Source organism: Chaetodon trifascialis, chromosome 19 (assembly GCF_039877785.1).
Source record: "Chaetodon trifascialis isolate fChaTrf1 chromosome 19, fChaTrf1.hap1, whole genome shotgun sequence".
Lineage (NCBI taxonomy): Eukaryota > Metazoa > Chordata > Actinopteri > Chaetodontiformes > Chaetodontidae > Chaetodon > Chaetodon trifascialis.
Genome location: NC_092074.1, coordinates 4,164,197 through 4,178,606, shown reverse-complemented (window position 1 = coordinate 4,178,606; position 14,410 = coordinate 4,164,197). Strand labels below are relative to the sequence as shown.

Here is a 14,410-nt window from a genome sequence, read left to right as displayed (position 1 = left end):
TCTCTGGCACTGTACGTTTGTCTGGTCTGGGTAACCATACATAAAACATTTTATTTAAAGATTTTGATTTATATTTTGTCAGCTGTAGTTTGTAGGGATGTTGAAATGTACTGGGTTATACTGAGAGGTGTTTCAAGTATTAGTCTATCCTCTTTCATACGGGATGGACAAACACCTCAAAAACAGATATTGTAGATAGATATCTACAAGATCTACCAGATAGATAGATAGATAGATAGATAGATAGATAGATAGATAGATAGATAGTGTAGAGCTGTTATATAACATTACCTCACTAAAACATCATTAGACAGTAACCAGACAACCTTCAACATCATGGGAAGTTTGATGTCTGAGACAGTAATCATGTGCGCTCTTACGCAGTCTATCAAGATATGAAAGAACTAGAAACCTTCTCAAGCACTTGAACAAACAGGTCATATGTTACAGGAAAATTTAATTCTAATTCTTTATTCATATCAGACATTTCACATTTAAAAAGACAATTCATATTTAAAACACAATTTCATAAATATTAAATAAATATTAAATAGTAAAAACACATAGATACAACAACAATTTGTAAGAATTAATAAATAATTCTTACAAATAAATCCTTTCTTTTTAACAGGACCACGGCCCCTTGCAGAGATACACACAAATAAACAATTATGTGCCGATCCTGAACACATTTTTTTCTGGAGCGGAGCTGAAACCAACCTTCAGGCTATCCAGAAACAGCATCATCATGCTGCTCCAGATGCTGCCCCGGGAGAAATCCCATGGATGGAGCCATGATGTTGAGGTGCTGGTCACACTGTACTGGCTTGCCTGTGGAGCCTCCTACAGAGTCACGGCAGACAAATTTGCCATGCCACTCGCCACAGTGTGCAGGATTGCCCACAAAATCATTGAAGAAATGATGACCATCCTCCACAGGGTTATCCATTTCCCAAAAGCAGAGCAGATGGAGGAGGTGGGGGCTGGCTTTGCTCACCTTGCTGGCCATGATGGCTTTCGGTCTGCTGCCGGGGCCATTGATGGGTGCCATGTGCGGATCCTTCCTCCTGCAGAGCCACAGAAGAAAAGTTACATGAACAGAAAGCTTTTCCACTCAGTCATCCTGCAGGGCATCTGTGATGCTAAAGGCACATTCCTCGATGTGTATATTGGCCAACCAGGATCAGTGCATGGTGCACTTGTCCTAAGAAGATCGCCAATGTACCACCAGGCCCTGTATCCACCAGCTGGGTACTTCCTATTGGGAGATGGAGGATACCCGTGCCTGCAGTGTCCTGTTGCGATCATGACACCATATCGCCAGCCTGTAGCAAGTAAGAACACTCACTCCACTCACTCCACACACACACACACACACACACACACACACACACACACACACACACACACACACACACACACATTATGTTGTTACTTTGGTGACTTTGAAATACAACAATACATTTTCTACCTGAATTCTAATTAACTGGCCAAGTTGAAGCAAGATATGACAGGAACCATGCACGGGCACGCAACACCATCGAGCGCACTTTTGGGGTCCTTAAAACACGGTGGCGCTCAATATTCTTGAGGGCCCTGGAGATCCGGCCTCGATTTGCCCCAAAGATGGTTGGTGCCTGCTGCATCCTGCATAACATCTGCATGGCAGCAGGTGACATCCTGGAGGAGGAAGAAGAGGAAGGCCCGGCCCCAGATGATGAGGATGACCCAGGCAGCACTGTGACGGATGAGAGGGACCTGTCTGGGAATGGTGTCTGTTTCAGTTAAACAAAGACAGTTAAACAGTTTCTGATAAACTTTCATCATAGTTTTACATGTCTGCTTATCTGATAGCTTTATCCCTCCAGATAAATGCAGAAATACAGAAAAACGTCGTCTGAAATAAATATTTCATTAAAATCAATCAAATATAGATGAATCATTTACCTGTGTTGTGATGGTGACTAACGTTAATGTTACAATGACATGACCAACAACAAATGAATGAATCATAGTGAATGTGGTGTAATATTCATTGATTACCTAAGATAAAAATTAGGACCAGTAATTCAGATGGATAAAAGTATCATTACTTCCTCTTTTCTCAACGCTCAAGTTGTTTTTCCACGTCTTCTATTTGGTCGGAAAAAATCCACCCAATAGACAGTAGAGGGCAGTGTCTCCATAGTTATCTTAAACGGCAGTCTATAACAACAGACAGACAAAAATAAGATAGATTTTACAAGAGGACTAAATGAAGCACTCGAATAATGAATATTTTTTAATTATCAAAGTTAGGTGTGGCAACTCCATCCTGTCCAGGCATCACTGATGTAACAAAAATCTTAGGTTCAAAATTAACAATACAAGCACAGAAAACCTTCTTTGTCAACACAATTCATAAATGAACATTCTGTATTAGTTAGCTGTGTTTTGTATTTAAGAAACACAGCATGTTTTTGCCTCTGCATCTTCTAACATATTTCAATATTGACTAATAATCAACAGACAACAAAATGCTTGCAATGGGTGTAAAATATTTTTTTATTTATCAGAAAATAAAACAGTACAAAAAGGAAAGGTGAGCATGTATAAAAAAAAATGTGCCATTGAGATTATACAGATCTTCTACTAAGGGGAAATGATTGCAGTCTAAATTCTGGAGACACTGTAGGTTCTTCAGGATGTTTCTGAACCTTCACATTCTCTTAAAGTGATGGCTTTCTTTTCTGATTATTTTTAAATTTGGGTGATTTGGTCATATTCTTGGTATGAGACATCTTAACATTAAACATTGAACAAGAAATTCCAAATTATAGTAAAAGACAAACACGCACTAAACATCTGACAAAGAGTGAAAAGGACGGTGACAATACTTGGTTATCTTTTACAGAAAGAGACTTTTTAATGTGTTTGGTCAGTGCTGTATTGGGGACAGTGATGGTGTGGACAGGAGCGTTACGCTGCTGGACAGGTTCCAACGCTGACAGCTCCACTGACCAGGACAGCTTTGCTGAAGCTCACTTGGCTGTTATTGATGGTCAGGTTTCTCATACAGCCCACATACGCCTTCCTGGTGATGATATTCTTTGGGAGGAAGAGATCTGAGAGGAGAGCAGTGCATCACATGATTAGAAAGATGCAATGTTAGTGTAACAGGAGAAAATCAGAAGGAATATGTTTCTCACCCGGAGCTCCACCGATGAACACCGGCTTCCTGGTATCTGTGGAGCTGGGGTTCAGAGGTCCCACCACATGGTTGACCTCAGAGTCCACATCCAGCTGGACAACATTGGCATCCCGGATCACTGAAATCAAGCAGGACAGAATGCATCAGTTTAGCCAAAAAGCTCTAAAGAATTCTAATTTCCTTATTCCACTAAAGTATCAATAAGACACTGTAAAAATACTCAGTTACAAGTAATGTCTGGCATTTAAAAGTATACTTAATTAAAATTACAAAGTATCATCGTTAAAATAAACTAAAGCACAAAATAAAAAGTACTCACTATGTAAAACCCATTTCAGTAAAGTAATATGTATTAAATTACAGAATTGTTAGTACTGATGAATTAACGTGTGAGTGGAATTTTAAAGGGTTACCCCACGTATTTTATTTGATTTCCTGGTTAGTAATACTCAGTCCCATGAAAACAGTTCTAGAATTTCTGCTACTATAAGTTAAAAACCCTTATGATGTAATAGTGATGTCATCAGGCAGTCGCAAAATGGGAAGCATAGGCTCTTTCTGGAGGTTGACCCATATTAGAGACTAAACTTCAAGATATGTTAGCCTTTGCTGCTTCAGGTTTGATCTTTTTTTAAATCCTTCTCTTGCCAGTCCCTGCATTTATGTAAGTATAGTGCTAATTAGTATTACTTAAATATTATAGCTAGTGGAGGTGAAGCTAATCCATCCATCCATCCATCCATCCATCCATCCATCCATCCATCCATCCATCCATCCATCCATCCATCCATCCAGCCAGTCGCCAGCATGTTTTTGGTCTGTGGGAGGAAGCTGGAGTGCCCGGAGAGAACCCACGCATGCACGAGAAGAACATTCAAACTTCACATAGAAAGGCCCTGCCTGACCCGGGGATCGAACCGGCGACCATCTTGCTGTGAGGCACGTGCACTACCTGCTTTTCCACCGTACCGCCCCGAAGCCCCGAAACACCACACAATATACTGTAAATATTTATTTTCTAAGTTGATCATACCAGTATGTTTTGCTTGAAAAACTCCATTTAATGACAATAAGACAGTACCTCAAAACTGACCTTCAATACAGTAATTGAATAAATGTTCTCAGTCCGTGACGATGGCCAAAACCTGATCCATATATGGGATTTGGATGTGTTTTATTGACAGTGTGAACACAAACTGATTTTAGACACATCAAAACAGACTCATCCAAAAGAAAAACTAAATTAAAAGAAATAGCAGTAAGAGAGAGGAACTAGGTAACTGTAGAAACAGGTTGCACTGATTTTTGCCATGCAAATCAATGCAAAGTGTGTCAATCCAGCACAACATTTGTGATGACTTCATGGTGGTGCTTGAGAAAAGACGATGAGAGCTGCTATGGAGGTGCTCAGGTGCGGGACAGTGAGTTGTTAGACCTTTGCTTAACAGCAGCAAAAACTCCAAAGCGCCAAAATGGTGTGTGAGATGAAGTGGCCCTAGAAGCAACTGAGCAGGGCCACTTTAACATACAGTTAAGAGCCATAAAACAAACTTAAAAAAAAACAGTGACGCTGTGCGATGAGCTTTTCGTACTCCCTGCAGAATGCTACTGGAAAGCTTTTGACCAGGGTCTTTAAAAAGTCTCTTGTAACAGAAATCTAGACTTCTTTACACTGGCCTCCCTGGCGTCTACTGCAGCTCGAGACCCACCTCCTTAGACTTGCCTTTGATTAGTTTCTCTTATATTTGTCACTCTTATTATTAATACAGTGTGAAATTGTTCAGATTGGCATCAGATCTTGACCACATTTTAAAATGCAGTGTGAAGCGTCTGAAAAAGCATCATATCTGAGGAGGAAATCATCCAGTCTTCTTTTTGTTTACAGTTTAATTGGCTTTTCAATGTTTATCTGAAAATTCTCACCAGTGATTCTGTGCCAGGTGCCATCACACAGACCCTGGCTCGGTGCCACCTTTGTGAAGAACTCACGAGACCCATCTTTCACGAGAACCACGACCTGGAAAAACACACCAACAGTGTATCCATACTTTTTGAGCTGAACAGGAGAAGCATTCCCCGACCTGAATGTGTGTAGCTTTCTGGATGAGTGTGCCATTGACTTACCTCCCCTTGATGAATGTACATAGTGAAATTGGCCTCTGCTGCGTACACATGCAGTAGCACCCCGGATGCCACACGGGGGCGCACCTCCATCACCAGCTCAAACCTCAGCCCGAGGTCAAATGTTTCATCTGAGCGAGACAAACAGAGAGAGCGAGATGAAGTGAGCTCTGAGTACTCTGGACTTCACCTCTTTGCAGCCATTTTTCTCTGTATAGTCTGCATGTGTGAAATTACTCGACTCGTTTCACAGATGCAGCTCAGTTCCCATGTTAGTTTGGGCCTTCACCTCCCCCTGTCCTCTGTTCTCCCCCTCAGCAGAGACAGTTTCACCACAGCTGCACTGAGGGCATCATATTCCTTCACCCAACCGAACTCTCTCATGCACATGAGATGGTGGACGAGCAGAGGGGCTTGTGAGTTTTCCAAAAGGAAATCTAATGAGCCATGTAATATAACAGATGTTCAGTTTGCAAAGAGTTGCAGATCCTGCCAAATTTAGGTGGTGGTCCATTGGGTAAGAAAGATTGCACAAAATCAACACTTTGCAAACTCTGTATTTATGATTTATAATTCTTTAGTTTCAGTTTGAAACTGGAGGAAAAACAAGCCAGTTCTTTTTGTTATCCATTAAAAAAAAGAGAAAAGTACCCAGCCCGACGTATCCTCCTTCCTCTGAGAAGTATGTTCCCGCCTCAGAGAGTCCCTCAAAGCATGGAGTGACCCCAAAAGTCTCAGTCATGGAGGACAGCCACTGGCCATCAAGCTGAAGGTTCTTCAAACAGCCGGTAAAGCTGTATGCAGAGTTTCTCTGAAGGGACACGCATGGAAACGCTTATTAGAAGGTTCATATTCAGTTTTGAAAACCACAGGGAGGTAGATATTTAAGAGGTGTAAAAATAGGAACGTTATCTAACAAATAAAAAGTTGAATTCATAAACATCCTTGCACAGTTCTGTACACTTTTGCCACCACAGTTTATTTTGGATTCTTTACTTGTGTGACTGTTATGATGCATTTTAGCATTTACCAGTGATTAGCATTTGTCACTATTGTATACTGTTAAGCAAAAGTTAAATAGGCTAGCTGCACTAATTCATACTTTTAATATCAACAATCGATCATATGACTATAAAGAATGCGAAAGGAAATGAATACTGCTCTAAAAAAATCAGACGATGCCTTCCTGTTGAGTTCTAAGGGGATGAGGATCACAAAGCTGCTTTCCTGCTGTCTGTGGGAACAGCAGTCTAAGCTGAGCAGAGCTGGATGCCTTCTGGTATGACCATAGAAGAGTTGCAAATTACAGAGAGTTGTACTGTAAGAGCTTACTGTTTTACTCAGAGCGACAGACCTTTCAAGAATATCCATACATTCCAATTGAGCCATGCTGTGTATATTTTTAATGTTAAATCCATAAAGTTTAAGCCAGACCTGAACATTCTTCTGGGCTCTCCCTGGAGGAACTCCTCCGACATAGATGGGACTGCTGACGTGCCAGGAGACGTTGCTTCCCTGAGCTCTGTCTTCTAGCACTGTGAGCCCATCAATTATTAACCGGCCCATGCTCCCATCACGGATAAATATAACCTTCAGCAGGAGAAGAGAGGTCGTCACTGTAGAAATTGTTGACACATAATTAAAATGCATCCAGCCATGCACATACACAGATTGAAAGAACTTACATTGTGCCATACACCATCATTGTATTTCTCCTCGCTCTTGATTTTGACCCTTTGGTCTGCTACGTTGAAGGTGTATACGAGCTTCCCGTGGGCCAGGAACAGAGCCATGAAGTTGTCTTCTCGGACATCAGATATATAAAAGATGAGGCCAAAGGATGAGTGGGTCTTCAGGGACAAGGAGAAGTGGGACCTGGGAGGTGGTAGGTGCATTCAGTCATGCATGCACACTCAAAGAAAAACTCAAAAGCAGTGAGCTTTCGAACAGACTTGACCTTGAGGTTACTCGTAAAGAGCTCTTTGCTTGCTATACCTCTCAGAAAGGGAGTCTGGGATGTCTGAGTAGTGCTGCCTGCTGTTAGCAATGCCGCCGTAGTGGAAGGCTTGGCGGATTGCTCTGGGACTTGAGGAGAGGTAGCAGGGCTTGATGTTCACCTCCGATGGCTCCTGGTCATCGCTCTTCAGATCCATCAGGCCCAGAGGGAGGCTGAACTTCTCCCTGCTAACCTATAAGAGCATTTATTGGTTATCAAGATGACCCAGGTCATAGCAACCAAAAGAAAAGGATAGATCCCCCCAAAAACTGTATTCATTGGGGTCTGCTGAAGGCATTTTACCCTCTGTGAGCGGCTATGTTTGGCTCTAGAAGTGTCTTCTCTGTGTCTTGACAGCAGACCTGCAGGGGGGCGCTGGACTGGACAGTCCTGCAAGGAGGTCTGGACGTTCACTGTGTATCGCTGGAAGTCCTCAGGCTCAATGTCCCGGTCCTGTCTACAGATATACATGTAGAAGGAGTGACAGAGAGGTATGGAGTTGGCTCTCAACACACAAACATGTCTCCATAGCAACAATTTCTATGTCCTTAACCACTCAGCTAGTCAAGCAGCAACTGGAGCCAAATCAAGTCAATTACTATCACTATTTATTATTCGAGGCTGCAAAGACTGTTCACTGGTTATTTACCTGTTGATGTAGGTGTAGCTGATGCAGCCCGTGAAGTTCTTGAAGCTGCTGCTTGGAGACCCTCCATAGTAGAAGGTCTTTACAGCAGAACCTGATGGGGATCTCGTAGCTGATGACGGACGTTTTTTGTCCTGCTTGTCTTTGTCGTCCACTAACAGTGAATACCTACGATAGACAGTTCAACCAGTCAGTCATTCGCTTTTTTTTCCTTTAGTCACCATATCTTACTATGTGTTGATAATTATTGAATTCTTCAGATCTCCAGGTCTTCACTGCCATGGTGACAAACTGAAAGTACGGTCCAATATATCCACAGGGCTCAGAGGACTTCCTGTTAGTGCTTGGTCGCACCTCCATGCTACAGCTCTGACTAGTGCAGTCGCACATGCCAGACAACTAACAGACAAATCTCACTGCTGTAATCTGACCAGGCTTTGGACAGGACACACACTCTGACAGCCCCTGTAATATTCTGCTGATGTCATATGAGAAAGTTATCATAAACATACTGATGTGTAGCTGTAACAGAATTTGTGTTACTGAATAATATGATATGATTAATTGAAAGTCATGCACCTGCACCTCAGCTGCATTCAGTAATAAAATGCATCTCCCAGTGCTTTGATTGCTTATGCACACAGAATTGGACTTAAAACTTAAAATTAGAAATAAACCCCTTAATAAACTGATGGAGTGAGTGTTTCTCCTTTGATTTATGTCAGCATTTCATTTTCCTACAAACAAAAAATATAGACCAAACTGACATTTTCTCTATATTCACGCTCATATGGGTTAAGGAATCAAATATTCTTGAAATTTAATGACTGGGGATGGAGAGAGGAGTTCTCCTCTCTCCATATGTGTAAATTTAAGTCTGTCTAATGTTATACAGTGGAGAGGAAGCAGGATGTAGAGTTGGTTAAACTCAGAACCCACCACAGGAGTGCACAAAGGACAGCTGTTAGCATGACCCTGCAGCTGTGAAGCTGAATACCTACTTCTGATTGTTCACTGAGGCCACTAAGAAGTGTGTCCTTCCATCGTTGTATTGCTTCTTGTGAGATTTAACTCGGGTGCCTCTGCAGTTCAGCACCACTGCTCCGTTCTCCAGGGAGATGCTGAACTCATCAGACTAAAGTGGGAGAAAATAAGATTATAGTTATTACTCAGTAGCACAGGAAGGCCTCAAGGAGATGTTTTTTTTTCTATTAAAAAAGCAAACAAGGTAAATTCTTGATATGTCGTGATGACAAAGATGATCGTGATTAACCTTATTCTAACCTCAAATTCTATTGGAACAGCACTAAAAGCTCATTTTTCCACCTAACCATTTGAAATTTAGCAAAATACCATTTTGAAAAATATGACTTTTTTTCCATGTGTATATGTAAAATAGTGTTTACCCCTTCACTGTGGTAGAACAGGAGTCCGCTGGGCTGCAGTGTTCTAAAGTTGAGTCCTCCCTCGAAGTTGTCGAAGGGTGAAATCTTTGCTGTGGACCCCAGGTAGCTCTCTCCAGTGAAATAGGCTTCACGGGACATCTGTCACAATAAAAGCACACCTCAGTGTCATCCCTGCTTTACCTTTCGCTCTCTGCTCAGCCGACAGTGACTCCCAGATGGGAAGATCGAATGACTCATGTGAAAGCTGTTCAACTAGAACAGCCAATTATTTTCTCTCAATTGAGAGTGAAAGTTTGTGTATGTGTGTAGATGTCTGTGAGCCTGCATGTGTGTGCAATCTACTCTTCATCCATAAGCAGAATTGGTTCCAGTGGGCCATATGCAGTGCATTAAGGAGCACTTACAAAGGACTCCTCAGGGCAGCCGCTGCTGATGCCAATGGTGCCAGGCTCCTCCAGCAGGTTGAAGTCTTTTTTCTGGAACTGGAAGCCTTTCACACAGCCTTTCAGGCCGACAACAGCAGACAGCTCCGGCCTGTGATGATACACATAATGTCACCATCTTATTGAGAGAGTCTTGGCTGCTGCAGACGAGGTATCAATGTCAAAAAGATCCTTTATGCTGCCAAATTGCAGAGTGGGTCTTAACCACATCTAGACTGAAGGAATTACCTATTTGCCCCATTTGTACACTGTCAGGTATGGTTTCTACAAGGAAATCTTTTGATAAACACAAAGCGATGAAGTCAAATTTTCCTTTCAAAGCTGCAATTATATATTTTTTTGGCTACTTGGGAGCAGAAGAGCTTGTGGGGTTGTTATGGCTGGCATTTTACCAAGCAATTGCCTTTTTTTCCACATTCAGCATTCATTTGGACTCATGTTTGTGGCCACCTGTCAAATGTAGCTCCAATTTAGCTCTGATTGGGTTTCCACCGACTGCTGAGAAAAATATTTGGTCTAGAGCTATTCACACCAAAAGATGGGCAGGTGCATAGAAGACCACGTGTCACACTATCCTCGACACTTGCAATCAGAAACATTTATTGACATCGACAATTCGATACAAGGACCTTCATCAGGATACTGAAATCAAACTTTGTTGTGTTGAGTGTAATACATTTGGTTGCTCATGCATTTAACTGACCTGGATTTGAGAATGCTTGAGGGAGCCCCGCCTATGTAGATATCTGAGAAAGGCAGAGTGGTTTTTGGATTCTCCATTGATTTAACGTGGCTCTTGTCCACCAGTAGGATAACCTTCTTTGACTGATGGTAGATCACTGACACCTGTGCAAATGGCCCAACACCAACAGTTAGAGCAACACACGACTCATTCACAAGTTCAAGATGGAACTGTCTAACCAGCCAAAAAAGAAGATGGAATCTACCTCATGGTATCGTGCATCATTTATCTGCAGCTTTGGTAAGTTATTCTCCAAAAGCTGTGGTCCAGTGCTGAAGCCAAAGTCGTACATTAGGCGCAGGAAGCCGTTCTTTAACTCTAAAAGGAAATATTTATCCTGGAAAGAAGAGGCCAAAATACATTAGGATATAACAGTGACATTTCAGTTACACTGAACAATGAAAACTACATGTGCTTCTGCACTTCATCAGTTGTCATGATGTCTAGAAAGAAGAAAATGGAACACAATGAGATGTACTGTATGTTGAATGTACTGTATATGTGGAAATTTCTGTACTGAACTTTTATATCCATTAATACCCAGCCTCTCAGGTCTGAGAGACTCTACATTTAACAAATGGTGAGTTTCTCTGAATACGGCAAAAAATCAGTTTGAGATGCCAGATTTATTCTTGTATTTCAGTATGAAAGGTCTGTGGCAGCTTCTCGACTTACCCCATTGACCATGAGGAAAAGGACACCATTGTTTGCGACGGTTCGCACTGCAATATCAAATCTTGTGACAACACCGAATTTGCCCCTCCTCTCAATGTTATTGATGAGTGCATAGCCCGTTCCATCAAACAGGTAACTCGCAATACGACTCTGGGAAAATGCCAACTTGTACCTGAGGGCAGAAGGAAAAAAAGATGAATGTTATTTGAATATTTTGAAACAGACTCTGTGATGATCTTCAGATAACAATCCAATAATTCACATGCATCAAATGAGGGGGCTGGGTTACAGGTTTTATAACAGGCTAATCCTGACATGTGTACCTGGGGCACGGTGTTGATGTAACTACATCCATTCTGTGAGTTTTTTTGAAATTGTATAGACTGATCACATCGTTGTTAAGTGAACCCAACTCGATGCAGCCCACGAAAGGAGCAAGACTCAGAGGAGGAGGAAGCTGGTTAATTAAAAAAACAACAACAAAGAAATGTTATCATTTAGGAAAAAAAACCACATGATTTTCCAAAAATGTATTTTCATCAAGGAATGTTTGTAAAAGGCATCACCTTGACATCTGGTGGGACACCACCAACAAAGAACACCATATCCGTGGGGTCGATGTCGAACAGTGAGTCGGTGCCTGGTGCCTCGCCTTTCTGGATGAATTTCTGCTCGTCTGTGGTGCTCTGACTGGGGATGGTCAGGAAGATTTTTCCATGTCTGCCCAGCCTGCAAGCAAAGAGCACAAAGGGGCCAGAGTGACCACAGTCATTTTAGCACAGTATGACTCAGAGAGACGTGCAGTATGTGAAACAGGGGCCTCATGGAAGAACATGACTGCCTTCTTATCAGACTTCTCTCTTCCTTCTTGACTTACACTCACACAAATCAGATTCAGTGGACCCTCTCGACAAAAACTTGTATATTGTTTGTTTTGACTTGATGAATTCCACCTGTCTGTCAGTAGGTGCACTATGGTGAGGTCAGATTATTAGCATAATAAGCGCAAGATTTCTACCCAAGGCTCCATGTTCCATTATGGTTCAAATACATGTCAACCTGCAAAGAGACCCTGAGGCAGCTGTCGGAGGAAGAGGATTTTTGTCATAATGACTGAACTGAATAAGAAAAGAAAATAGATAAATACCTCCTTCAGTCTTATTAATTTGGAAAGCTTTGGTGGTAATAACATGGGTAACAGTTTATATGTTTTACATTAAAGGAGTCCTGTGGACTTTATTATAAGCAGTGTTTACATTCACTATTACTCACCAAAACCCACTGTATTCATGTTTGATGTCTAACAAACGTGTTGCTGAATTTCCCTCTTAGTAGCAGTCTTCTTCTTCACTGCCTTTCATTGTTCACAGCTACTCTTGCTGGTGCATCGCTGCACTGCAGTGCAGCAGCATGAAACTGCTGGCCAAGTGTACAGGACGTGTGCATGTTTGTCATTGTGTGTTCGTACTATACAAGCAAAACAAGGACCCAGCCGTAAAAACTTTGCTCCGCTGTGTTAATGAGACACTTAAATTCATTCAGATTTAATTATTGGAGAAAATCTTTTCATGTGGCAAGCTCTATTAAATCACTTTACAGCAGCACTTTAACAAATCTGTTTTCATATGAGTGGTTCTTGCATGAGTCCCAAAGTTGACACCTAAAGTTCATTACCTCTCAACTTTGATGTAGTTGAAGACTGCGGGCCATTGGCTGACGGGCTTGGAACCCAGTGGGATCTCAATATCTTCACCCCCGAGGTTGTACACGTACACCAGGTTGTCATTCTTGATGGCCAGCCCCATGTAGTCTTTCCTACCCTGTGAATAAAAACAGCAGAAATCAGCATGTTGCATCATGGTGAGTTCAATATTAATTGTGAGTTCACCTTGAAATATGGTGCTATCAAAAACATAAACATCCTTCATTTGTGACTAGCAATAGTATTCATGCTGAGGCTATTATTCCACTCTGAAAAGCTGTAGACAAACACCACTGCATAGACTACAGTGGCAGGGATATCACCACGGTGAAGTGCTGTTAAAGAGAACAGAGAGGCCTCACACTGGGTAGCTGCACTGTTTCTGTGTCCCGGTGGGTGGAGGCTAACGGTATTTATGTAAATGAACTCCAACTTTGAAGGCACACACATGCACTATTGTCACAGGCGTCTCTTGGAGACCTTTTGAAAGGGGCAACTGTGCTCTTTCAAAGCCTGTCACTCCTGCCCCCGTGATCACAACAAACTATTCATGTCCGTAAGCTACTCCCAGCCTTTCATCTCTGGCCTGGGCCTCTGCGTGCAAGTTTGTGAAGCTTCAGCAGCAGACCTGGGCCACATATCCACCATAAAACCTCCGAGCTAAGTAGCACTTATTTAACAGATCCACAGTGCTTTTACTTGACGTAATGGCTCCCAGTTGTACCCACTTAGCATTCTTTGTGGTAGGCATTTGTTTTATAGTAACTCATTACCCCAAATAGCAAAGCAACCACTTTTGTTTTCACTGGATTCCTCACATTTCTGTCTCCCAGGTATAGGATGAAACGGTCCTCGATGGGATCTTTGTCAGGGTCCACTCTCATGAACAAGCTGATGGACGTCACTGTCTTCAGTTCTTCCAGGTTGCTGTGAGGGTGAACCTCCACTGAGGACTGACCATTGAATTTCATGGACACTTGGACCTGGGTTAGAAAATGAAGCACAGTGATTTAAAGTGTTTGGTGTAAACTGAATCACAAACGTATCCCATGGAAAATATTCATTATCCAAAGAAGGACATCTCCATGTTATCTATGAGCATCCAACTATCTGATCAGAGTCCTGGATATTAATATAGTCTCTGCCTGCTTCATGAATACTGTGAAAGTTTATCAGGTTCTTCAATCAGTTCAGTAGTGATCAGTTTGACATGTGCTTTCATGGGTGTACAGCTGGAAGTTTTACACATGCTAATGTAACAAATGTAGTATCCAGAATGAGGGGCCTTAGCCTAATTTCATGCTAATGTTACTTGTGTGTGTGTGGGGCCATCTGTTTTCTTAACCTGTGCTGTTTATTGGTGGTTTGGTCAACACACACTACCCCTCTCACTGCCTGTACACTGCTAGGAGCTGCCATAACTCACTTGAATTCTATCTTAAATGTTAACTAGGCAACAGATGTCTATCAATGGAAGGTGCGCAGTTTA

General features: G+C 42.0%; 2 protein-coding genes across 2 annotated transcripts in view; one reads left to right on the top strand and one right to left on the bottom strand.

Moving 5' to 3' along the window:
* Positions 1-748: 748 nt before the first annotated feature.
* On the top strand, positions 749-1,788 carry LOC139348087 (putative nuclease HARBI1). Its single transcript, XM_070988034.1, has 2 exons — positions 749-1,334; positions 1,496-1,788. The coding sequence occupies exons 1-2, from the start codon at positions 749-751 to the stop codon at positions 1,786-1,788; spliced, it is 879 nt and encodes a 292-aa protein (XP_070844135.1).
* Positions 1,789-2,522: 734 nt separating this feature from the next.
* Positions 2,523-14,410, bottom strand: part of lama4 (laminin, alpha 4) — a 33,519-nt gene continuing 21,631 nt past the window's right edge. The window contains exons 21-40 of the mRNA XM_070987806.1: positions 13,740-13,904; positions 12,894-13,039; positions 11,786-11,948; positions 11,543-11,676; positions 11,220-11,391; positions 10,750-10,881; positions 10,506-10,648; positions 9,764-9,893; positions 9,360-9,497; positions 8,955-9,088; positions 7,957-8,121; positions 7,611-7,764; positions 7,307-7,500; positions 6,997-7,186; positions 6,746-6,901; positions 5,963-6,122; positions 5,315-5,442; positions 5,114-5,207; positions 3,189-3,308; positions 2,523-3,104 (exon numbers count right to left, since the gene is read on the bottom strand). Coding sequence (XP_070843907.1) covers positions 2,959-3,104; positions 3,189-3,308; positions 5,114-5,207; positions 5,315-5,442; positions 5,963-6,122; positions 6,746-6,901; positions 6,997-7,186; positions 7,307-7,500; positions 7,611-7,764; positions 7,957-8,121; positions 8,955-9,088; positions 9,360-9,497; positions 9,764-9,893; positions 10,506-10,648; positions 10,750-10,881; positions 11,220-11,391; positions 11,543-11,676; positions 11,786-11,948; positions 12,894-13,039; positions 13,740-13,904 — 2,964 coding nt within the window. The 3' untranslated portion in view covers positions 2,523-2,958. The remainder of the gene's footprint in view (positions 3,105-3,188; positions 3,309-5,113; positions 5,208-5,314; positions 5,443-5,962; positions 6,123-6,745; positions 6,902-6,996; positions 7,187-7,306; positions 7,501-7,610; positions 7,765-7,956; positions 8,122-8,954; positions 9,089-9,359; positions 9,498-9,763; positions 9,894-10,505; positions 10,649-10,749; positions 10,882-11,219; positions 11,392-11,542; positions 11,677-11,785; positions 11,949-12,893; positions 13,040-13,739; positions 13,905-14,410) is intronic.

Bases quoted from the DNA above. Each gene is read 5' to 3' on its own strand.
- LOC139348087 (XM_070988034.1), top strand. From the start codon at position 749: ATGCTGCTCCAGATGCTGCCCCGGGAGAAATCCCATGGATGGAGCCAT. The intron at 1,335-1,495 runs GTAAGAACACTC...TAACTGGCCAAG, and splicing joins ATATCGCCAGCCTGTAGCAA to TTGAAGCAAGATATGACAGG.